Below are 25,885 nucleotides of genomic sequence, written 5' to 3' on the forward strand. Positions count from 1 at the left end.
CCATATAGCCATTTTTGGTGTTATCTTCTTAACCAAATAATATATTGAAAGAAAAAATGAGGAGCTGAAGATGAAGAGATGCTTCCCAGCTTGCCAGGTTAGTGGGTTCCCATCATTTATCTATCATCAAAATGACCAAGAACTCACATAGCAATTATTACAAGAACTTTTGTTTCCTAGTTCTGAAATAATTGCAATTCTCATTTTTCAAAATTACTCTCAACCTGCAAGACCAAAACATGGTTAGGGAAAAACAAAAAGCTCAAACTCAAGGCAGTATTAAATAGTAGCCAAATATACGACATTTAAAGTGTCAACACACCAAACTCTCATTAAAAGAATATCATTCCATGATCTCATTAAGCAAATGAAAAAGAAAAACTCCAGAATATTTACTGAACAAGAAAGAAAAAAAACTTACTTTTGGACAAAATCTAAGTTCAGTTAGAAGCCTTAAGAATTTCCTGAACATTTTTCAAACACAAACTTAAGGTTGTCTGTAGTAACTGCCCTCCACAGTGGCCTTGAGCTTTTCTGCAGCCATCATTTCTCAAAATGGTTCTTAAAGCTCTTAGGCTTTCTGTTATCTTATTCAGTCCTTCCACCCCACTTCAATATGTTTATGCTTATTTCCAATTCTAGTTCACACAAGTTCGAGAATAATTAATTGAATCTTCAAGAGCCAAACTAGAGCTGAAAATGGGGTTTGGCTCAGTAATCTAGCTGATGAGTGATGATAAAAACAATGATATATTAAGACAATGCTTTCCTAATATAAAATATCTAAAGCCACAAAGACCTATTTTATTATTCTGGATTTTGTCACCATTGTAAATTTCCTTTTGCACTGAAATGATGAAAGGAACAAACAAAATGAGGGAAAAAGTAAAGAAACAGGATATATTGGCCCGACTATATCACAACACTGATTTCAAGGATTAACCTATATGAGCTTCCTAACTTCAATTAGTATCTACGCTATAAACCCACAATTACAGTAACATCTCTCTGCATATTCTACATACAACAACTCTAAAAGCTTATAATTTATAATATAAAAAGATTATAAATGGGTTCCAGAGTGAATAATTCATATTCATGTAATTAACATACTGTCTTGGAAGTAGTGGCACAAGTAGAAGCATCTTTCCGTTTCAGGATTAGCAAACCAAAATAGCCGCTGAGCTCTATTCTCCACAATACATAGATCACAAGTCCCTGTAACTTAGGGACATTGCTATTTGGCATCCAAATAGGGGAGAATTGTTGTCTCCCTAAAATATCTGTCCACTTTGCAAGACTTTCATATCTTACATTTGTTTCCTACAAATCAAAGTCCAAAATCCCTTAGATTTCTACTGTTAAAAAGGCTAAATTATATACCACTAGGATAAAAGTCACTTAATATCTCAGAGCTGTTGAGTCAAAGACAAAAGTAAATTCAAAAGACTACTATGTACTGTGTTATACATAGTAGTTGCTAGGAACAACCTGGACACAATACAACTCTAGTCATTTAATGCAGGCTTGAACAAGCATGAGGCGCTTTATGTTCACTTGAAATTAGGCCAATAAAAATAAAGAACCATAACTGAGAGTGATGTAAGTTCCCCTGTACAGTGAATGTATAACAGACAGCAAAATACTTGTGGCACTGAAATTCAACATAACAGTTTATAATAATAAAAATTTCAGAATTTAAGTTAAGTCTTTAAACAGTGTTTACCAATAGCATAAAAATTAAATTTTTTCTTTTTTACATTTTGTTACTACACCTTGGAGGCAAAGAGTTTCAGGGAGCTTTGAATTTGAGGAATAGCTAGACATTTTATAAAATGTTAATCTCTTAATTTCTACTCCAGAGAGGGGAAAACACAGGTTAATTAGGAAATAATCTCATTCTACAAAACACAAAAGCAGTTATAGTCAGTTCCTCACTGAGGGAAGTTATACTAAGAAGGTTCCTTTGTCAGTTCCTGTGCAAATTACAACTAAGAAATTTTCCCAAAGAAGCAATGTTATGGGAGTGGTTAATTCCTGGGACAAGTGCTCAAGAGTATTTAACTCATCATGTGCCTCAACTCCAGAAGGAAGGAGGCTATCAGCAAGTCCCTGAGGGAAAGTAAGCCTGAGACCCTCCATTTCTTCCCAGACTAGGGGATGAGGATTCTTCCTCCTTACACCCCAAGAAGTACTAGGTGCTCAGGAACCAGTAGGGAAGGATGAGGGAGTGCAGGCAAAGTGTCCAGCTGTCCTACCTACAAGTTCAGGTCCAGGTCTTCCACCCCACCTTGGCTTTCTTCCACTGGTGCAAGACGTCTGCTTGAGCAGAAACCCATTGCTCTCCTTATACTAACTCCTCAACAATCCACAGCCATTTTGAAGGGTAAGACTCTAGTTAGAGCTGATCATCAATCAGTGTCAAAACATTGTCCTGCTGCTCTCCACCACCACACCCTTTTGTCCATTCATCCATTCAACACAGACCCCGTGCTGGGTGGGTGTCGGGGATTCCCTGAAGACCCAGGCACAAGTAGTTCCTGTTCTCGAGCCACAATGTAGCCAAAATGACAGATGAGGTAACACAAAAAAGATAAATTATCTGGATGAGTGCTTGAAATGACCTAGTAGAACTACACACATATAACAGGAGGATCTAAAGTCAGAGGATCTAATCCAGACCAGATCAGGATTCCCAGAAGCAGCACCATTTAAGGTGGTCCCTGGAATCTGGACTAACCAGGCAAAGGAGAGGATCTACTGACCTTCAACATGAATACACCCTCCCACAGGATGCCCTGGGCTTGCTCTACCTGCCTATTGCCCTGGGGCATTGCACTCTTCAGATTGCAGCAGAAATACCTGCCTGGCCCATCAAGGCTGCAGACAAAACTGGGCCTATCCCCCAGAAACACGTTCTAGTGGTCTCTTTTTAGTTTACAAACTGCTAAAAAAAAAAAAAAAAAAAAAAAAAAAAAGACTGTTTTCTCATACAAGAAAGTATTAGTGACCAGTCTTTGTTGATCACTTACCATGTACCAGGTACTATTCTGAGCAGGCTTACCCTCCATGGAGAGAAATGCAATGCCAGTCCCTTTTTAAAGGAATTTGCCGAGTCATACAGCAGGTGCCTGCCTCTAGCACCCACTCGCCCTAAAGATGGATGGCACCCTATTCCCTATCTAGTAAGACATCCAAACTCGGAACACACAAATAAGTATTAGCCACAGTGAACCATTGTTTTAATTCACTTTTGGTCACCCATAATAGGGAAGACCTGTATGTCAAGACCAAAAAAAGCAGCTGGGTTTAAAATAGTGGATAAAGGGAAACAGACGTGACCCAGTGGTTAGGGCGTCCGTCTGCCACATGGGAGGTCCGCGGTTCAAACCCCGGGCCTCCTTGACCCGTGTGCAGCTGGCCCATGCGCAGTGCTGATGCGCGCAAGGAGTGCCGTGCCACACAGGGGTGTCCCCAGCGTAGGGGTGTCCCCCGCGTATGGGAGCCCCACACGCAAGGAATGCACCGTAAGGAGAGCCGCCCAGCGCCAAAGAAAGTGCAGCCTGCCCAGGAATGGCGCCGCCCACACTTCCCGTGCCGCTGTCAACTACAGAAGCGGACAAAGAAACAAGATGCAGCAAACAGACACAGAGAACAGACAACCAACAACCGGGGGAAGGAGGGGAATTAAATAAATAAAATAAATCTTAAAAAAAAAAAAAAGGGGGATAAAATTGAGTAAGAAATTCTAACATAACATAATGGCTCAGGATTTGATTTAAGGTTGACTCCCATCTTAGACATTACAAATTCCAAAACCATTCTGTTTGGGGTAGTAATGTTTGAGCATGTTTTGGGGACTAGAAAGTATGAAGTAGAAAATTGCAACATGTGCTTTTGTACAGTCATGTACATGTTGCCATCTTATACTGCTGCTGATATAATTAAGCTGTCCTGTGTTCCAAAAATGAAATGTTCTAGTAGTTTAGTCTAAAGTCATATCAAATCCTTATCACACCTGATATGTTTTGAGAATCTACGCTTTTTGTCCTACTTTGAAATGAAATTTCATAACAGAGAATTACATGTGATACACTCAAGGGGAAGTTTACACTTTTAGAAACCAAAATGAAAGTGGCCTTGCTTTGATCTGCTATCTGCAGGCATCCTAGACTAGAACTTCAGTTTACAGAACAGTTTGCTTTCTTTATAATGTTAATCTCAATTTCAACACTAGAGAAGATCAATGAATCTCTTTCCCATTACCTTGGTCCACAGAGAAAACAAATTCTTCACATGCCTAGATTAGTGATATGAGGTTTAAGTGAAAAGTTTCAAGTCTTTAAGAAAAACGAAGGCAGGGAAAACTGGTGAATTTCACAAGGTGGGAGGTGGAAATGACACCCTTCACTAGAATGAACTGTACTGCCCATTACAGTACCCACCAGCCACATGTGGCAATTTTATTTTAAAAGTAATTAGTTCCCTAGTACCACTGTTCACATGAGGCCGGTGGTGACCCTACTGGACAGGGCAGAACATGACATTTTTATTCTGCAGAAAGTTATCTGGACAGCACTAGATTAAACCAAAGAGGAACCACCATCATGGAATTTTAAAAATTAATTCACTACTATCAGTGCAAAGGAAGTCCTTAAATGTAGATCCAGGCTTTCATACCTGATAGGTGGCATGAGATACTTCTTTTCTGGGCCTCTCAATTTATGTTAGCTGATTTAAGAAAAAAGTTATACCACTGCATTTCAGGCATATGTTGGTTTTAATTTTCTGACAGACCATTTTAAGCTGTGCAGTGGCCAGAGCTGGAGCGGAGCTGGGGTATTGGGATGAGGACGATCAAGCGGCTCTGCGGAGGCTCCTTCCAGGGGCAGGGGAACTCAGGGCTTTAATGTGGGGGCAGGATTGTTGCTAGAGGGCACCCCCCCCCCAGGGTGGTATCCAGCTCAGGGTCTGATGCACTCCTAGAGCTGAGCAAGCTGAGCACTCCTAGAGCTGAGCAAGAGCAAGAGAGTAAACACATTCACTTGTAAGGCATGTTCATGAAACGGGTTACTCTAAATTCAGGGATTACCTATGAGAAATGAGAAATCCAGAGTTTTAGCTGTTAGGAACAGTGTCAAGAGTAATCCATTTAATATAGAGGAAACAAAACAAAGGAAGAGTGCTAAGAGTCTCTTCAGATTCTAAACCTACCTATACCCTCAGTGACAGGGTGACAATGCTTGCAGATGCCCAAAGTTAATGCTATCTCACCACTGTAAGAATGTGAGTGCAGATACTTTTTTTCTTAATCTCTCCCCATCCCCTTGTTTGCACTTGCTGTGTCTGCTCATCTTTGGTTCTCTGAGGTGGCACTGGGAACTGAACCCAGGACCTCCAATGTGGAAGTAAGGCGACTAATCACTTAAGCCACCTCCGCTCCCTGCTTTGTTGCATCTCGTTTCCTTTTTCCTTGTCTCTTGTTGCATCGTCATGTCACATCAGCTCGCCCTCCTGCTCATCCTCTTTTGGAGGCACAGGGAACCTCTGCTCTCTGCTTTGTTGTGTCTCTCACAATGTTTTCTTTTCCTTCTTGTGTCTCTTGTTGGGTCATCCTGTTGTGTCAGCTTGCTGCGCCTGCCCGTCACACCAGCTCGCTGTCTTCTTTAGGAGGTACTGGGAACGAAATCACGGACCTCCCGTGTGATAGGAAAGAACTCAATCACTTGAGCCACATTTGCTTCCCCAGATACACTTTCATAATCACATTTCATAAAGGCAATGTCAGGGCTCTGCTCAGGAAACACATCATTGGATGTTAGGGGCAGATTCCATGAAGAGAGTAATTCTAACCTGCTTAAGATGGGATTTGAAAGATTTAAACTCTTGTTAATATAAACTCCTTTCTTGCCATGTTTGAAATTTATGTGAATTTGAGGATCAAATTCTCAAAGAGCTAAGTCCAAGCTACCAACTTCAGGCTCTGATTTTGGCCCACTATGCGGTGCTGTTTGGGGCTGAGGTTGGCCTGGGCTGCATGACTATCAAGTGAGAAGAGTTTGATTTTTCTATAAAGGCTTGCCCTGCACCTGCCTTTTCACAGTGCTGGGCTGCTGGTAGATTAGCTAGGGAGGTGGCATAGGTCATGTTCCTGAACTTGTTAGCCTTTGTCCTGCAGGCCCAGAAGTCCACCAAACATACTCAATAGCATAGTTTTGAAAGAATGCTGATATTTCACTAGAAGAGAATTATTGGCCAGCCGGTGACCAACACACTTACTCTTGTATTTGTGGCTCTAAGACATACTCCCATTTTCATTTAAAAAAGCCAAAACCAAAACAAAAGCCTACTTCTTGTATTGCCACTATCCCTTCTATTAGTTCTTCTTTTCTTTCCGACCCTCAATCTCATGTCTCCCTGGAGTTATTAAAACCGTCAGAGATCTTATCCCCCTGCCTATTTGGGAGGCAGCATTTGTGGGGGTGGGGAAAGCAACTAGGAGAGCAGTCTTTGGAGTTAGTTTTAATCTTGGTAATTTCTCTGTGCTTCAGCTTTTTCTTTTGTAAAAACGGGGATACCCACCTCAGGGCTACTGGGGTAGATTACAAAAAACGAATGTAAAATGCTTAAACAGTACTAAGTATACAGTACCATTCATATGCCAGTGGTTATTATTTTCTGGCTCTAAGGCTATATTAATGATTGAGGCAGGATATTGTCCTATGTTTTTTCAAATGCTGGTTATAATCCTGTGACAGTTTGAAGCTGGATGGACCCCAGAAAATCCTGTTCTTAAAGCAAATCCATTCCTGTGCATGCAAACCTATTGCAGGTGGGGCCTTTTGCTTCAATTATGTCAGTTAAGCACAGCCACTTAGCTGAGTTAAGACTCAAGAGTGGGTCTTAATCCTCTTCCCTGGGTCCTTTATAAACAGTAGAATAAAAAGCCGCAGACACAGAAAAAAACTGGAAATAGAGAAGAACGCAGAGGCTGAGAAAGCAAGTCCCGGAAGCTGAGGAAGCCACTTTAGTCAGAAGGAGGAGGCCTGCAGGAGAAGGCAGAGAGCAGCAGACACCACTGAGCCCTGCTGGGTGCGAGGAATCAGGACCGCCAGCGGCCATCCCTGGGGAGAGAAGCACTGCCTGACGAAGTCTTGATTTGGAAACTTTATTGGCCTCAGAACTGTAAGCTTTTTACAATTTTTTAAATTTTTATTTATTTCTCCCCCCACTCCATTCCTCCTGTTGTCTGCTGTGTCCATTTGCTGTGTGTTCTTCTGTGTCTGCTTGTATTCTCATTAGGCGGCTCCAGAAACTGATCCTGGGACCTTCTGGAGTGGGAGAGAAGCGATTACTCTCTTGGGCCACCTCATCTCCCTGTTCTGCTATGTCTTATTCTCTTTCCTCCGTGTCTCTCGTTGCATCATCTTGCTGCACCAGCTCTCTGCAGCGCTGCATTCCCACGTGGGCTGGCACGCTATGTGGGCCAGCTTGCCCTCACCGGGAGGCCATGGGCATCAAACCCTGGACCTCTTATATGGTATACAGGAGCCCAACTGGTTGAGCCATATCTGTTTCCCAGAACTGTAAGCTTTTAACCTAATGAATTCCCATTGTAAAAGCCAACCCATTTCTTGTATATTGCTCCCAGCAGCTTTCAGCAAACTAAAATCCCTTAGTGGAACATGGTAGGTTGTGATAAACATTACAAAAAAAGAACAGATATATTAGAATATATCACTTACGGGAAGGGAAGGACTATTTTGTGAAAATAGCGTGTCAATCTGTATTTGTTTTAGGTATTATTAGCCTCAGTCAAAAGTGAGAGCTCCTCATATGGAATACTGCCTGAAGAGTCTGCAATTGAGTAGACCTGGGTTCCTTTACCAGCAGATCAAGTCACTCCTCTCCTCAAAATGCTTAAACGGCACACACTCATGGAAAAAAAAAAAAATCCAACAATTCTCAGCAAGACCAGGTTGCAGCCACGCTGGCCTTTCCATTTCTCCAACGACCATTTTGCTCTTCTCTTCCCTCTGCCTGCAAAGACTTCACCTCAGTCCTTCAAATAGCTGGCTCCTGTGGGCCTCAAGCTAAGTGTAACCTCACAGGGACCTTTGCTGATCCCCTAACAACGTAGCTCCTTTCTTACTCCCGCAGGTGCTGCAAGACCTTCACCACCTCTCTGGGAGTACTGCAATTATACAAAACTATGAACCCCAACCCTGACCCCTGTGGTTATTCCAAGTAGGGCAGAGACACAGTCAGGTCCTCACCACCAAGCAGGAAAAGGTCAGGCAGTCTCTTGCCTTGGGTTTTTTTTGTTTTTTTTTTTAATTCTGCCAAATCAGCATAAGGTTCAAAAGAAAGGAGTGAACTGAATCCAAAGGAATACCACCCTCCCCTCCAAAAAAAATCTGGGAGAAGGGAGACAAAGAAGAGAGACTACAAACATCATGCAATGAGGAATATCTGTTTTGGGGGTTCTTTTGTAATCTGACTGTGAAAATACATTTAACTCACCCAATGCTGAGCATAACAGACCCAAAAAGCTAAGAATATGGAAAGCTCTTTAAAGGGTGTCCAACCAAGTAGAACCTCAGCCGTCTGAACCCTTCAAGGACACACATGCCAGTCCAGATAATCAAGTTTTCTGGGTACTCATATAGATGTATCAAAACCTAAGATTTATTATATATACTTATCTTCTTAAATATTGTCTAAGGAACCCAAACTAAGTAGCAAGTCAGGGTCATCATTCTAACATCACAATCAGTTTTATTACACAACAGTGATAATTTGGTAGCCACAGAGATACTGCCTAAATCACTGCAAATGTGTACACCTTCCCAGTTCATGTCTGTTCCTTAAAATTATAATCGAGATTTCAAGGACCCCATTGAAATTAATGTGAATGAGCTATAAAAACATGCATGGGCTTTGTGGAATTTATTTTGGCCAGAAATTGATGTCTGCCCTTTTCCCAAGCCCTTAATACGTACACGATGTGCTGTGCCAAAGCCTTGTGACTGCATAACTGCCTAGTTTCATTTCATTCTTGGTCCTTCCACTCGGTCAAAAGCCTGCCACCATTCTTTCCGTACCTGTTACCTGCTCCACACTGTTCATTTTCAAAATCCTGTACTACTTCCTGTTCCCTTTGTGAATTCTCAGGTCCTGAGGCTCAGCCAGTTTCTTCTCTCGGGGTTATCTCAGCCCCCACCTGGTTTTAAGTACCGCCTTTACACTTGCAGCTACACAACCAGCTCAGTGGGTGCTCGAGCTCTTGCTCCTGTCTACCTGGAATTTTTACTGGATGAGCGTGGTGCTCCTTAAACTAGAGGGCTCCAAACCAGAATAGCCAAACCAGTTCCCCGGGGGGAACTCACTCTGCAGGGATTCCTATATACTTGGTCACATACTCTAGAAACCTGGGTGACTCATGTCCACTCTTGTGCCAGGTCTTCAGGACTCTTCCTACCAACTATCTTTCTAATATGCAAAATTACTTCTCTCTAGAGCCTTAGGCCAGACCCTTCTTTTTCTTGCAGCAAAGACATAGGCCTCCAACCTGAGGTCCTTGTCTCGGCATCCCCTCTGAAGCCATTTTACCTCTACCAAAGGGATCTAGAAGCAACCGCACTGTACCATTTCCAGACTTGTGATACCATGTCTCCCCACACGGCCTATTATAAAGGGTCCTCAACAACCCGAACCCAAAGCACCTTTCTAGCTTCAACCTCCAGCCAATCCCTGCATTGGTCCTAAGATTCAGGACACTAAGCAACATTCTCTCAACTCCAGGCATCTTCAGTCTCACATTTATACATGCCCTCTCCTTACTTTCTCAACCTTCCTTTGAAATTCTACCAGGGGGTCTCCCCATTTGCAGAGCCCCAAGACCAAGTAGTTATAGAGCAACCCTCCTGTCCCCCACTGGAGTCTTCCCGAGCAGTGAGCTTCTCTCTTTTGTGGTTTCTTTTTTCAACCCCATGACCCAGGGTAGGAAGTGTTCAACACAAAGAGATACCTTAATAAATACTTAATCTAAAAATCATCCATTAGGGACATCTAACCTTTTTAATGTTTTGGATCACACACAACCAAAGCGTAAGTCCCTGCATTTCTGAAGGAAATATTTTGTAGTACCATCTTGTTCTTTTATAGAAAAGTTGTAAGGCTCAAATAGGTCGACCTTAGGAAGTTTAAAAAAAAATTCCTAGAAACCTATGGCTTTATAATTACATTATTTTTTCAAGAGTAAGGTATAATAATGTTAAAACCAAAGGACAGGGCAAGGAAATAGATTCTACATTTCTTGTATATTTCCTGATTCATAACTTTTATGGAGTTTAAAGCATCCTGAAATAATTACGCTGTTAAAAGATAAAGAAGTACATGCTCAGATATATTTCTCACTTTAAGTCTTATCAAACTAAGTAAAAGACAGGCTTTTCTTTTTTTTTTTTTTAGTCTTACAGATAAGGAAAGAATTTAAGTTCTGCTTCTAAGATCACACAACCATTTGGGGGGAAGTCCCAAGGCCAGCACTCTCATCTTTACACTGAAGTCCACTCATAAAATATATACATTGAAAATAATTGTGTTTTTACCATACCCAGTCATAGGATAACAGTGATACTAAATGATGAGCATTACAGCATACAAGGCAAAGAAAATCCTGACGTTCAAGCTTTGTTAAATCTTAGTTGCTTATAACCACAGTGGAGAGCCAGCCTTTGGACAAAGTTTACAGAGAACAGAGCTGAGAGAATAGCAGAAAAAGTAGGGAAGTCATACACTTTCAAACAAGATGCCATAATGGGGACCAATTCTACTCTCCTAACTTAAAATAGTCAAAAGAGAATCTGTAAGAATGGTTTGCCAGACACTAGACATCAGGCAACTGAGGGCAGAGAGCCCTGAAAGATGGGGGTAAGAAATAAGAAGAACCCTACAACTGTCCCAGCTTACACCTTGAGAAGTCTCTAGTCAATGGATAGAGAACCAAGGCAGAGCCCAGCAGACTAGCTGAATTGAAGGGATAGAGCTGAGAGTCCAGGGAAACCAAATTTACCAGAGTTCACAGGACAGAGTACTAGAGAGGAAAGAGCTTGCACAGAGAACTCCAGAGATCTGCAGAAGGTCCCTCAAGATTCAGCAGTGAAGCAATGCATGCATGTGTGGCAACTACCCCAAACCAGGAGAGGCTGAATACCTACCAGCCAGACTAGAATAACTCAATTCAGAGACATTGAATTATGTCTTGATCTTGCCTCTGTAGAAGGGAGTAATTAGTCCTAGATGGAGATTATCCCAGATAAAGCTAATAAATTTAAAAAGCAAGATGTGAAATGATCAAATTCTCTCTCCAAACAGGCACACTCCAGAACAAAGCTCAAGAATTTTTATAGAAATACATAAATAACCAGCACCCAAAGTAAAATTCACAAGGTCTGGCATCCAAAGATTACTAGGCATGCAAAGAAGCGAGAAAATATGACTGATACTTATAAAAAAAAAAAAAATTGAACTCAACCTAAAAGATGATAGAATTAGCAGGCAAGGACATTAAAACAGTTAGTAGAAATCTGTATGTTCAAAAGGTTTAGTAAAGTTGCAGGATATTTAATCAATATACAAAGATCAACTATATTTCTATATACAAGGAAACAATCAGAAACTGAAGTTAAAAAAAACCACTATAGGGAGGAGATGTGGCTCAAGCACCTGCTTCCCACATGGGAGGTCCTGGCTTTGGTTCTCAGGGCCTCCTTAAACAAAACAAAACAAAACAAAAACTAAAGAAGCAAAACAAATGGAAAAACCAACTCAGGGGAGCCAATGGTTGAGTGCTGGCTTCCCATATATGAGGTCCTTGGTTCAATCCCTGGCCCCAGTACCTCAAAACAAACAAAAAACCCACAACAGAATTTTAAAAAAATACAAAACACTGAAGGATAAATCTGACAAAAGATGGGTAAGTCCTCTACACTGAAAATGACAAAACAATGCTGAGAAAAATTAAGACTTGACTGGGTGGAGAGATATACTTGTTCATGGGTTGGAAGACTTCAATATTAAGATGTCAGTTCTCCCCAGATAGACTGAATGCAATAACAATGAAAATTCCATCGGGCTTTTTCTTTTTGGTAGAAATTACCAAGGTGATTTTTCAGAAATTCAAAGGACCTAGGAGTCAAAACAAGATGAAAAAGAACAAAGCTGGGGAGCAGATGTGACTCAAGCAGTTGAGTGCCTGCTGCCCACATATGAGGTCCTGGGTTCGATCCTCAGTACTTCCTAAAAACAAAACAAACAACAAGTGAAAAAGCCAACTCGATGGACCCAATGTGGCTCAGTGGTTGAGTACCAGCTTACCACATATGAGTTCAATTCCCAGGTTCAATCCTCGGTCCCTGGTATCTCAAAAAAAAAAAAGGAACAAAGTTAGAAAGCTAGTACTTTCTACTCTCATGACTTATTACAAAGCTACAGGGAAGTGGATGTAGCTCAAGTGATTGGGCTCCCATCTACCATACAGGAGGCCCAAAGTTCAATTCCTGGGGCCTTCTGGTGAAGGCAAGCTAGCCTGTGCAGCAAGCTGGCCCATGCAGAGAGCTGGTACAACAAAAAGACACACAGAGGAGAGACAGTAAGAGACACAGCAGACCAGGGAGCTGAGGTGGCACAAGGGATTGAGCACCTCTTTCCCACTTCCGGAAGGTCCCAGGATCGGTTCCAGGTGCTGCCTAAAGAGAAGACAAGCAGACACTGAAGAACACTCAGCAAATGGGACACAGAGAACATGGCGGGGTTGGGGGGGGGCAGGGGAGGCAGAAATAAACACATAAATCTTTAAAAAATAAAACAAAATAAAGCTATACCAATCAAAAGAATGTGGTACTGGTATAGAGATAAACATCAACAAAAATCAATAGAACAGCATAAAGAGTTAAGAAACAAAACTACACATAAACAACTGAAAGTTGACAAAAGAAGCAAAGGCAGTGGAGATAGGAGTTTTTTTCCAACAAATGGTACTGCAAAAACAAGCAAATATGAAACCCTTCTTAATCCACACCTTGCAACACACACAAAAATGAACTCAAAACTGATCACAGACTTAAATGTAAAACCTAAAATTACAAAATCTCTGGAAAAAAATATAGGAAAAAATCTTTGTAACTCTAGGTTAGGCAAAAGTTTTCTAAAATAAAACACCAAATGCACATCCCATGAAAGAAAAAACTGATAAATTGGACTTTATTAATATTAAAAACTTCTGTTCTTCAGAAGATCTGTTAAAGAATGAAAAGACAAGCTGTGTTGGTTTGGAGCTATACATACCCCAGAAAAACATGTTCTTAAACATAATCCAGCCTGTGGGTGTAAATTCACCGTAAATAGGACTTTTTAATGAGGTTACTTCAGTTAAGGTGTGGCCCACCTCAATCAGGATGGGTCTTTTTTTTTTCCTTCTGAGATTTAATAGTAAAATTTCAATTCCTTATCATTTACGATTCTGTTTCCACACATTAGCAATAAAAATGGTAAGGTATTATACAACAGGATGGATCTTAATCCTATTACTGGAGTCCTTTATATGTGGAATGAAATTCAGACAAGGAAAGCCACAGGAAGCTAAAATCCAATAGAAACTAAAAGAGGCTACCATATGCACTGCCACGTGACAGAGAAGCCATGGACCAAGGATTGCCAGCAGCCAGCCCCAGAAGGCCGGTCATCTTTAGGAAAAAAGTTTCACCTTGCTTTGGACTTTCTTTTATTCTTGAAACTGTGAGCCAATAAATTCCCATTATTTAAGTGGATCCATTTATTGCATGGTATTTACTTGAGCAGCCAAGGAAACTAAAACACAAGCCAAACATTGGGAGAAAATATTTGCAAAGCACATTATCTGATAAAGATTTACATCCAGAATGAAGAACTATCAGAACTCAGTAAGAAAATAAACAACACAAATGGGCAAATGACAGAACTTATGAAGTATCTGAAACAGATACTTCATAAGAAAAGATACATATGGGTGGCAAATAAGCACATAAAAAAAATACTCGATGTCACTGGTCTTTGAAGAAATGCAAATTAAAAACACAATGAAATACCACCACCTACCTATTAGAATGTCTAAAATTAAAGAGACTGACCATACCAGGTGTTGGGAAGGATGTTTAGAAACTCAAACTTACACACTGCTGGTGGGAATATAAAATGCTAACCATGCATCACTCATAGGTAATAATCAAATGAAATAAAAGCATAAGTCCATACAAAGATTTGTCTGTTTATGTTCATAGCTGTTTATTTATGTAGGCAAAAACTGGATACAATGCAAATGATGAATGGATAATTGTGGTATATCCATACAACTGAATACACTCAGCAACTAAAAGGCATGAATTACTGGTATCTGCAACACGGATGAATCTCAAACTACTTATACAGAATAAAAACGCCTTCTCTCCCCCACCATGTTTCACCTCCCCTTCTCTATCAACTACAAAGAGCACAAGAGAATGTCTTGATGGTGAGAGAAATGTTTTATATCTTGACTGTGGCAGCAGGCACCAGGTTGCATGTAACTCATTAAAGTCAATAAACTGTACATTAAAATGTGTGCATATTACTGTATGTTATTTAGAATTCAATTAAATTGGCTTAAAAAGAAAACCCACACAAAACTGCATATACACAAACAGGGGAAAACACACACATACACACAACACAAAACCCTGAACACCAGAAATAGCAGTCATGCTCACGCTTAAACAAAGCTTAAATTTTCATCCTCAGTTCCTAACATACACATAAGGCCAGTTATCTGGTTTTCCAAGCCTTCAAAAAGAACTTGGGGAAAAAACAAAAAACAAAAAACAAAACCTAACACTCCAACCATGTCTCAGGTTTTCTTTGCTTTATCACTATACTTTAGATGCAGGCCAATAAATACTGTTAAATTAATGTCTGCAGTGACGGCTAAAAGATACAAAAATTTTGCTTTTGAGACACAGAATACATAATGAACCATAAAAGAAACCTGAACCTTCATAGTGACTATCAAGACATAATTTATGACCAATATCAAATTTTATTTTGAAATACAATTGAAATTTTAGAAATGTAATTTAAAAATACCATAAAAAATTACTAAGCTAATATAATTTATTTGAATGGGCAATGTGCAAACCATTTCATTTCTCTAACATTATCTCATTAAACTTAATTTAAAAATTTTGTTTTAAAGATTTTTTATTTATTGCGCCCCCCGCCCCGCCATCCTGTTGTCTGCTCTTTGACCATTCGTTGTGTGTGCGTTCTGTGACCGCCTTTATCCTTATCAGTGGCACCGGGAATCTGTGTTTCTTTTTGTTGCGTCATCTTGTGTGTCAGCTCTCTGTGTATGTGGCACCATTCCTGGGCAGGCTGAACTTTCTTCCGCGCTGGGCTCACTCTTTGCGCGTGGGGCTCCCCTACGTGGGCAACACCCCTGCGTGGCACGGCACTTCTTGCGCACATCAGCACTGCACATGGGCCAGCTCCACACCGGTCAAGGAGGCCCGGAGTTTGAACTGCGGACCTCCCATGTGGTAGGCAGACGCCCTATCCATTGGGCCAAGTCTGTTTCCCCTCATTTAATTTTAACCTTAGAAAAAAGTTATTGTCTTCATTTTACAGATGACAAAACTAAGATTAAGAGAGGTAAAGCAATTTGACCAAAGCTACACAGAACCTTCAAATGCCTATACTTTGTCCATTCTAGATTTACAGCTCAGGACTATATTATTTTTGTTATAGGATAACTTTATTTATTAACAAGCTATGCATTTTCAAAAAAGTCGCTTAGGCATTTTTTAAGTTCACTCAAATTTATAGTTCAAACTTAATGAATGATATACCAGCACTTAAATCCCATCTCAGTTTTATTGGTTGTATACACAATAAAAATACATAAATATTAAAGATGTATTGCATTTTCCTATCAAAGTTCACATGGACTTTTCTCCTAACTACAGGACAATTTGCCTTCTTACCTTTGAGATTCACATTGAGTTAAAAATCATTAGGAAAGGTATGTTTGATTTTAAATATTGTTTTCTGACTCCTGTGCAACCTGTATAGTTTGAACTCTGTAAATGGAGATTTAATAAAATCTCCTGCACTGTACATAATCTAAAATCTGGTGATAATGAATTTAAGAAATGGATCTGGAGTCAAACAGAATTTCAATCTTGTTTAGTGCCTCTGCTACTAACTAGTCCAAAAGGCCTGACAGGTAGCTACTACTTTATTTGCATCATAGATTTCCTAGATATCTTTTAATGAACAAAATCTGTACCCGAAAAGTTGCATGTGAACTATGAAACAAGTGCTTTCTTGTACACATATATAGAATGCTTAGGAAGCAACAGAGCATCCAGTATTTTCCATCTCACCCTCACCCGAGGAGACGGGGAATGAGCTATTTGCTTGGCACCTATGAGTTGAAACTTCATTTTCAACAGAAACAGCCAGGCTTAAGATCTGTCATAAGGGGAAGCGGACTTGGCCCAGTGGTTAGGGCATCCGTCTACCACATGGGAGGTTCACAGTTCAAACCCCGGGCCTCCTTGACCTGTGTGGAGCTGGCCCACGCGCAGTGCTGATGCGCACAAGGAGTGCCCTGCCACGGAGGGGTGTCCCCCGCGTAGGGGAGCCCCACACGCAGGGAGTGCATCCCATAAGGAGAGCCGCCCAGCGTGAAAGAAAGTGCAGCCTGCCCAGGAATGGCACCACACACACAAGAGCTGACATGGCAAGATGACGCAACAAAAAGAAACAGATTCCCGTGCCGCTGATAAGGATAGAAGTAGTCACAGAAGAACATGCAGCAAAAAGACACAGAGAACTGGGGTGGGGGGGAGAAATAATAATAATAATAAAAAAAGATCTGTCATAAGGCAAAACAGGCATCGCTAGAATGACCTGGAAATCTACCTATTTGTAAGGTTCTCACAGGGAAATACTTTGAGAAGCCAGTGTATACATGCCTTTACAATACAAATCCCTTTTTTACCAAGGCTATCAGAAGCAACCTTATCTTAACTTGGCAATCTCGAGTTTACCTCCAGAGTAACAGTCTCTGGGTTTGAAATATGTATACTATTAATAATCTAAGAGAAAACTGTAAAAAGCTGGAAAGGATCAGTAAAGAAACTCAAACCCCATAATTTCCCAAATGAGGAAACAGGTTCAAGACTGCACAGCCACTCTGGCAGGCCTCAGACTAGAGCACAAGTCTAACTCCAAACCCAGAGTTCTTTTTGGGTGAAGAAAACTGTTCCAGTAACTAGAGCTTAGCATTGCTACAGTGGCAGGGTCCTTCCAAGCATACCTACTACTAACTTTAAGGCTTTTTTTCCCCTTTTTCCATGGCCCTGTAAGTACAATGCCAAGACTTCTCATGAAAAGCATTATTTTGGTATCACGCTAATACAGTTTCACATATCACAACGAAAACACCACTGTGTGCTTGGCAAGACCGCCTTTCATCTCCCGACCACACCCCCCACCACACCCTGCTCTAGCGTGTCTGCTCAGCCTCTGCTTCTGTTTCTGTTATTTCCCTAGCTTGCTTGCTGTCTGACCCTCTAGGCCGGTTCAGTACATGCAACAGGGACCTCCCATTACGTATAAAGATGAGCACACACCCCGGAGTAACTCCTCTCTCCCTCTTTTTTGACAAGGCTCACTTCATCAAGCAAGGCTTCCATGGTAAATTTGAGATTGTAGCTTTCAAAAACTGTTTTAACTGCTACCCACAGTAAGAAGTAACTTATATGTGACCCAAAACATAACCCCTCACACACTCAAAATAACTAAGAAGTTTGACATAATATTCTTGCTATGTTATGATTAATGGATATTTATTCTTTTCCATTTCATTTTTTTTGAAGAGTACTAGCTGGAATCTAAATTTACTTATCTCACTAACGGACAATGACCTGCAACTTGAAAAACAATGCCCTATATGCCAGAGGAATTGTGAGAGGCATCAGCAAGTACTTAGGTAAGAGATGCCCGGAGAACTTCATACCTTCATGAGATGCCCAAGGAATTTCCTACTGTCTCTCTGTCAAACCAGATGTAGAGGTACCAGGGTGGAAAGTAAGTACCTGCCTCCCTCATGTCAAGGATAGGAAGGGGAACCAAATGAGGAGAGACCTAGGTTTCACTGAAGTGCCATTCCAGGAGGTAGAAAGAAAAGTGGGGGCTTTCTTTTCTTTAAAAATAAAAATAAAAATTAAGAGTTAAAAAAAAAAGTCTTCCTTTGTGCTAGTTGCCTATTTCCAACTTGATTCTCAACATAGAAAGGAATATGTTATTCTTCTTGAAAATCTACAGTCTACTCAGATATGAGTAAAGTATAATTGAAAATAAGAGAGCAGTGCATTATTTTTTTTTAATTCAAGATAACTTTTTTAACTCGTGGTTTCTGTTAAACAGTAAACTCCCTACTGGAAAGGACCTTGGGGGGGGGTATGCAGGTGTTTGGGGATAAGGACAGATCATAGAAAAGTAAAATACTGATGAGGGGAAGCCCCTCTTAAATCAAGTTAAAAATCCATTCATAGCTTTGAATTTTGTTTATAACAAAATATAAAGAACAAATTTAAAGATGCTTTCTCAATAGTCGCCAGTTAAAGTTCATAGAATATCTTTAACACATTTTAGCATAAGCAAATGCTACTTCAGTCAATTTATTATAGTCTTGAGACAACTCAGAAGTCTAATCCTGAGTTGACCAGTATGTTATTTTCAAGAAGCACTACTGCCTGGCTCAAACAATGGGCCCAATTTTCCTTCCCACATTAAAATTAATGTCACCATAAGGGGTATGGAGTTTTTCTTTTTGGAGTAATGAAATCGTTCTAAAATTTTTTATGGTTATGAATGCACAACACTGTGATTATACTAAACACCACTGATTGCACACTGTGGATAAACTGTATGAAATGTGAATATATCTCAAAACTAATAAAAAATTAATGTCACCTTTAGAACATAATACAAGTTCACATTACTGCCATTCTTCTCCATTCCCCTTGACGTTTAAAGGGGTGGGGGCAAAAGGCCCAAACCTGTTACCAATTCTCTCTGTGAAAGCGTGTCAAAGTGGAGACACCGCCTCACCAAGTTTACTCAACTACAAAAGTCTCTTAAATAAAATAGTTCTTAATCATTTAAATGTTCTTTCTGCCAACAGGAGAAATGGAGAGAAAAAATTTTTAAGAAGACTAAGAACCCTGTAGGTTTTGCGTGAAAACAGCTTACAGGCTAAAGATGGCCAGGATGAGGTCTGCAAGAATGCGGAGCAGAGAAATGGGGTCTCTAGAGTGAGCTGCTATGCTCCCCCTGCTGCAAGTCTCCTGCTGATGTAGTTCTATCTGGGACAATTACTACTGAAAACATTAACTTTTTGCTTATTTAAAAAAATGTAGACCTAGTTAAATGTCAACAGGCACAAATATTTTAACTTTTAATTGCTCGAAAACAGCCTATGATGATAACCTTAAATGGTAGTTCACTCATTCACCACTCCACAAGCACACCCCAAGCACTAGATACATCCTAGGGAAACAGAGGTGAACAGATGGACAAAGTCCCTGCCCTTGTCGGGCCTACATTTTAGTGTGACAGAAAATACACAAATGAAAATATAAAAATGTCAGACGCTGTGAAGAAACAATGAACTTAAGTTAGACTAAAACTGAGGCATTATCGCCAAGCACACATGCCCCTTTTCTGTCCAAATTAGCGACAAACCGTTACCAGAAAAATTTACTAGTCAATATACTTTTCTAATTTAAAGTGGAATAATTCCTTCAGCTGTAGGAGGAAGAATTATCTTCCAATCTTACAAAAACAAACTTTTTGCAAGAAGGAGATATTACTGAAGGTATAGTGGTACCTTTAGACTTAGGCAAATTGTGATAACATTATTTAAATTATTTACAACTGGCAAGTCATCTAAGCCAAAAGCTAAAAGGCACAAAAAATAGAAATGGACTTCACAAGAAGCCACTTAATTATCTATACTGCAAATACATGTGATTTAAAAACCGGGAGGGAGGGTACTCAAAACTTTGATAAAAAAGACTACATCTACAGGAAGCAATGCTTTCCAGATTGTTCCAATTAATGACAATTTAACATACTGAGGAGTCACAGAGACATTTCACCTTAAGAGAGAACACATGTTGAAGCACTGACCCGTGCTTGACGTTTAGTTGCTGGATATAGGCCATGAAAGGCACTAACGAATCCTAGTTTTAAATTTTAAAGCTCTACGAGTGTTAGAATTAAACAGGATCAGAAAGGTCCCCCTTTGACACTCTACCCATTAAGGAAAATTGAAACCGTATAATTTATTTGTCGGCCTCAATTTATACCTACTAAGTGTGTGTGTGTGTGTGTGTGTGTGTGTGTGTGCGCGCGCATATAGAAAGGAGGTGAGTTTGGGGGTAGGGTGATGAGGAGCAGAAGTTGTGGAAGTTTAAGTGAAAGACAGATCGGATGGGGCAGACGTGACCATGCTGAATACCTGATTCCTAACAGCAAAATGCCTTCTAGTGCAGCTCAGCTCCTTTCACCTTAACCGCAAAAGTGAGTTTGGGATGGGAGGGTAGATCCAAAAAAAGCGGCCGGCAGATATACTACACTGAAAACTCCTCATTGCGCTGAATGTCACTTTTTCATGCTCGCGCCCAACCCACATTTGTTGAATGAAGGGGAAGACCGGAGTGAATGAATGAATGAAGGATGAATGAATTAAGGGAGAGAAGTCTGGCCAGGAGGTTTAGAGCAGGCCCCTCACACCCCGGGTTCCGGTGCGCGGGGAAACGCCTTGGGACCCTCGAAGAGCCGTGCTGGGATGGGCATCGGGACGCGGAGCCCGCGGGAGCAGGCCGGGCCGAACAAAGGCGGCGCCGGGGGAGATGGCAGAGGCGCCCGCGGGAACCCGGGGCGCAAGCGCTCACCTCGTCGCCCCATTTGAGCACGTCCTTGTGCCGGTCCTTGACGGCATGGTAGATGTGCAGGAACTGGAGGATCCCGTGCCGCCGCACGTGGTCCGCGTGGCGTTGGGTCTCTTCCCAGCTCAGCGGCGAGCCCTGGGACAGCAGCCCCATGGCTAGCCCTCCTCTCCTCCGCGGGGCGGACGGCGGCCGCTCGCCCCCGGCGCACAGCGCGGGACGCAAGCCCGACTCTCAGCAGCCCGCAGAAGGTGGTGACGGCGGCTGCTGCTCCGCCCCTGGGGGGAGCCCTAGCGCAGCAGCAGCCGGCGGAGAAAGGGTCCCGTCTGCAGCCGCTCCTCTGTGCAGGGGTCCCTGCCGCCCAGGTGACCCACCCAGGGGGCCGACGCTCCACGCCCGCAGAGACAGAAGATGGGAGCGCAGGTGGGGCGGCTCCCGGCCCCACGGTCTAGCCCTTCGCCCGCTACGGCGCCCGCGCCGCTACTGAGCCGAAGCGGCGGCGACGCACCGCACTCCCTTGGTGCGGTCACGGCGACTCCCGCTCCTCTTTGCCGGTGTCGTGCACGGGCTTCTTCCTATTTGTGACCAAAAACCTGCGCCGCCACCGAGCATGCCCAGTCCCCTTTTCTGCTTGCTTGCCACTCCCGGTAGTGATCCGTCGCTCCGGGTTTTATAGGGTACGGGCTGGGGCGGGGGCGGTGCAGCGGAGGAGGCGTGGCTGAGCGCCCGCAGGGATTTCAAATGGGACTGCGGAGGAGGCGTGCGCAGGGGGCGTGCGCAGGCGTGGTTAGGGCGGGGGTCGGGGGGCGGAGCTTGCCTGGGGGAGTCAGGTGGACCTTCCCGTAAGTAAACGCGGTACGTGAAAATCCGCTTTCCCTTTACCTAAAGAGTTAAATTCTGGGTTGGGGAAGAAAGTTGATTTGTTTGAATTAACAAATAATTGATCAGGTGTTTGTTTAGAGGAGAAGGACCCCACATTTATGTAAACAGGGTGAGACACACCAAGGTGCGGTGAGACAATTGTTAACGCAGAAATCAGGTGAAACACATGCTCAATTCTAGGCTCCACCATTTACTGAAGGTCACACTTTTTTGGCAAGCTATGTCCATACATGTATAAGATTAAATTAATCCTATTTTTAAAATAGATGCTCTAAGGATGTTCACAGTGCTTGACATGGAGTAGATGCTCAATAAATCAATCCACTTACTAGGAGAAATCAATTTGTCTACAAGTTTTTAGGCATATGTGTATATTGCAATTGTTATTTTCTTTATTTTTCACTTTTTTTTTCCCCCCTGTAAGTTAACTATCTGATGACATGTTCTCTGGATGGTACATATCCCATCCATTGCTACAAAAGGGGTTTTGACAACATCTACAGATGAACCATTCCAAGGAACTATCCCAAAAGTTTAACATCCATCCTAATCTAAAATCCACCCATTAAATGATGAAAGTTATGTTCATGTGGGCTTACTATGAGGGTAGAAGATGACAGTAATAACTGATCCTGGCCTGGTGGGAAAGAGAAGGAAGGAGGTATCTTGTCCTCAAATAATCATTCAATAAATATATGTTGGAAAGAGGATGTGACTCAAGCAATTGAGCTCCAGCCTACCACCTTGGAGGTCCTGGTTCAGTTCCTGGTGATTCATAAAGAGGAGGAGTCATATGGGACTATTGAGCATTTAAAATGTGGCCAACATGACTGAGGAATGGAATTTTTAGTTTTACTTAATTTTAAATCTAAATCTAAATTTCAAAAACTCCAATAAGTTATTGGAAACTTTTAAGTAAGTTTGAAAAATGTTGGGGATGTGAATCCCTTTTTCAACTGTAAATTTTATGACATCTAAATACAGATCAGGTATTTCCAATGAAAATGTAGTACCCGTGTGAAATGTGCTGTGACTATAAGAGACAACAATTTGAAGATAGTACTAAAAAATAATATAAATATCTCATAAATAGTTTTGTATTGATTACTTTGTTGATCTTTTGGATATGTTGAGTTAAAGTAGATTATTTAAATTAATTCGGCTGTTTCTTTTTCATGACTCCAGGAAAATTTAAGATTACATCTGTGGCTCGCTTTCTATTTTATTGACTAGCAAAGCACACAGTTTCTCCGTACTTTTGGGAGTGCCTCAGCTTCATTACAGTGAGGAACAGGAGCTTGGATGGTTCAGTAAGAGATTAAGTTCTAGTCCACCGAAAACTCTCCTACTCCGTAACGTAGAGAGAGTTAACACTATATTATAAGCTACTCTGTCCCAGATTCTGGTTCACACTCAAGAAAGGGGGCCTTTTCCACCTTATTCCCAATTCCAAACAAGCACCTCAAACGAGGGTTCCTGGACTCTGCACAATCCCAAATTTGGTGCAGGAGGGACAAGCTGAAGCCAAGACTTCCGCATTTTCTTTTAGTAACTTCTACTACAAGGAAAGAAACACATTACTGACTGGAAGTCATATTCAACTAATATCATTTCCCTTCTATTAGACAGTGTTTCGCATTCGCAGGCCTACTCCCTTCAATCTTACTATGTGGACTGCACCCCCGACTGGGTTTTGACTTTTGGGAATGGGGTTTCAGCGCATAGCCTCAGGAAGACTTTAACGTTAGCTAAAGAAGGCACGCCCGAATCTTGCAGAATTTTCTCCTCCCCTGGCCGTGTCCAAAGGCGATTCCCTGGTCCTTCATCCGAGAGTCGCCTCTCCCAAACCCAACCAGGGCCCCGCGGCGTTCCCGGCACTAGCACCCTGGCCGCCACAGGCCCCGCCTCCAGGACCACCCGGAAAACCCGGACCGTGGTGATCACAGGCTGGGAACGCGCGCGGGCGCGCGGCTGAACTGAGCATGCTCAAAGAGCAGGTCGGTCGCGGGAGAAAGCCGCGCCGGCCGCGGGTGCTGCACGCCGCGCCGTTGTTGTGATCCAGCCCCCGCCACGTGACTGGGCCAGGCCCGCCTTCCGCGCTGTCTGTGCTGCCTCCTCGTGACTCAGCACTTCGCGCCGGCTCCTTGCAGGAGGTTACCGCCAGGGGGGCTGCTCGTGGGCGAAGTCTCCCACGCCACTCCTGACCCCGGGGTTGCTTCTTCTGGTGTTGCAGCAGCCATTTCGGACACGCTGGTCTCCGGAACTCCCGATGGGAGAAAAAATGTCATTTCCCTGTGGTCACGCTGTTCCTATTTCTCCTGATTCAGGGGCTCCGCAGAAAGCCTGGGGCGGGCCTCGCTCACAGAGACCAAAAGAGGAAAGAGTAGGGACTGTGCTGAGGGGCTTCCGAGGGAGACACTGATGGGCTCAAGCCACGTCGGGAAGGCTGTCGTGCAGTACCGACCTCTGCCTCTACTGCCCCTTTCGGCCGTAGAAGCTCCAGTCCTTGATGATCTCTCCAGGCAGTCTAAATAAGTTACTCTTCGTGGCGGACCTGCTTTATGCCAGGCACTTTGTATGGTCTGCAACCAGACAACAGTTCTAGTTGTTGCCACGTCTTATAGATGAGGAAACGGAGTTTTGATAAGATTAGATTAAGGTAGTAGCTACACTAGGATGACGGACCTTCAGTGTAACTTCAAAGACTGCCCTTTGCCTGGGTGAAGGTGATGGCTGCCTTCCATTGAGCTCTTCTGGGACTTGATAACCTTCTCCACTACAGCTCTCCTTCCTTGAAACCCTTCCCCAAGGCCTGCTGGTCTGCCTATGAGATGCTTACTATTTTCTAATTTCTTACCTAGTTTTCCCTTTCAGCCTAAACAGTCTCTGATATTAATACTACAAAAGTGTACTTTTTCATAAACATTTCATAAAAATGCATAAAGTGCATTTTTCAAAGAAGTTGAAAAATGCAAACCATTTTGCATCTTGTGGTATTTCTAACAACTGCTCCTGAGGTGTACAAAAGAACAATCTCTTTAGAGTTCTTTTTTTTTTTTTTTTTAAGCCAATATTTAGTTCATATGATTTTTTAAAATTTAAAAGCACTCATTTTCGGGAAGTGGATGTGGCTCAACTGATAAAGCATCCGCCCCCACCATATGGAGGGTCCAGGGTTCAATACCCAGGTGGCCCACGCAGAGTGCTGATGTGTGCAAGGAGTGCTATGCCACGCAGGGGTGTCCCCTGCATAGGGGTGCCCTACACTGCAAGGAGTGCGCCCCGCAAGGAGAGCTGCCCCACACCAGAAAAGCGCAGCCCACCCAGGAGTGGCACTGCACACACTGAGAGCTGATGTAGCAAGATGACACAACAAAGAGACATAGGCTCCTGGTGCCGCCTGATAAGAATGCAAGCGGAAACAGAAGAACACACAGCAAATGGACACAGAGAGCAGACAAGGTGGGGGGGAAAGGGAGAGAAATAAATAAATCTTAAAAAAAAAGAGCTCCTTTTCAAGTAGTTGCAAAAGGGCAGCACAGTCAAGTGGTGGTCCTTTTTTTTTAAATGGGAAAACATCAGTGTGCTAAAAGAAAATGAATAGTAGCCAACAGGGAGCAAGATTAAAGATGTGGGAGAGAGGATGCTTTTTGGAAGGAAGGGCTCAAGACATGAAGTGATGAGGTATTTTTTTTTTTCCAGAATAGTATCAGTGTCTTCCTGAGACATGCTAAGGAGGAAGATGCCGAGAGAGGTGTTGATAGCTGAGTCCATTTGACCTTCCCTTCTCACTGGGGTATGACTAAAACACACACACACACACACACACACAGAGTTATCTGCTCTCTGTGTGCATTTGCTGTGTGTTCTTCAGTGTCTGCTTGTCTTCTCTTCAGGCAGTACCAGGAACTGATCCTGGGACATTCCGGAGTGGGAGAGAGGTGCTCAATCTCTTGTGCCACCTCAGC

At 42.4% G+C, this 25,885-nt stretch overlaps 1 protein-coding gene across 1 annotated transcript in view; it reads right to left on the minus strand.

Annotated features, from left to right (window-relative positions):
• The window catches only part of GCLC (glutamate-cysteine ligase catalytic subunit), a 57,691-nt gene extending 35,990 nt beyond the window's left edge, over window positions 1-21,701 (minus strand). The window contains exon 1 of the mRNA XM_004449877.5: window positions 21,042-21,701. Within this exon, the coding sequence (XP_004449934.1) occupies window positions 21,042-21,191 (150 nt within the window). The 5' untranslated portion in view covers window positions 21,192-21,701. The remainder of the gene's footprint in view (window positions 1-21,041) is intronic.
• Between the last annotated feature and the right edge of the window lie 4,184 nt (window positions 21,702-25,885).

Source organism: Dasypus novemcinctus, chromosome 11 (genome assembly GCF_030445035.2).
Source record: "Dasypus novemcinctus isolate mDasNov1 chromosome 11, mDasNov1.1.hap2, whole genome shotgun sequence".
NCBI classification, from domain to species: Eukaryota; Metazoa; Chordata; class Mammalia; order Cingulata; family Dasypodidae; genus Dasypus; species Dasypus novemcinctus.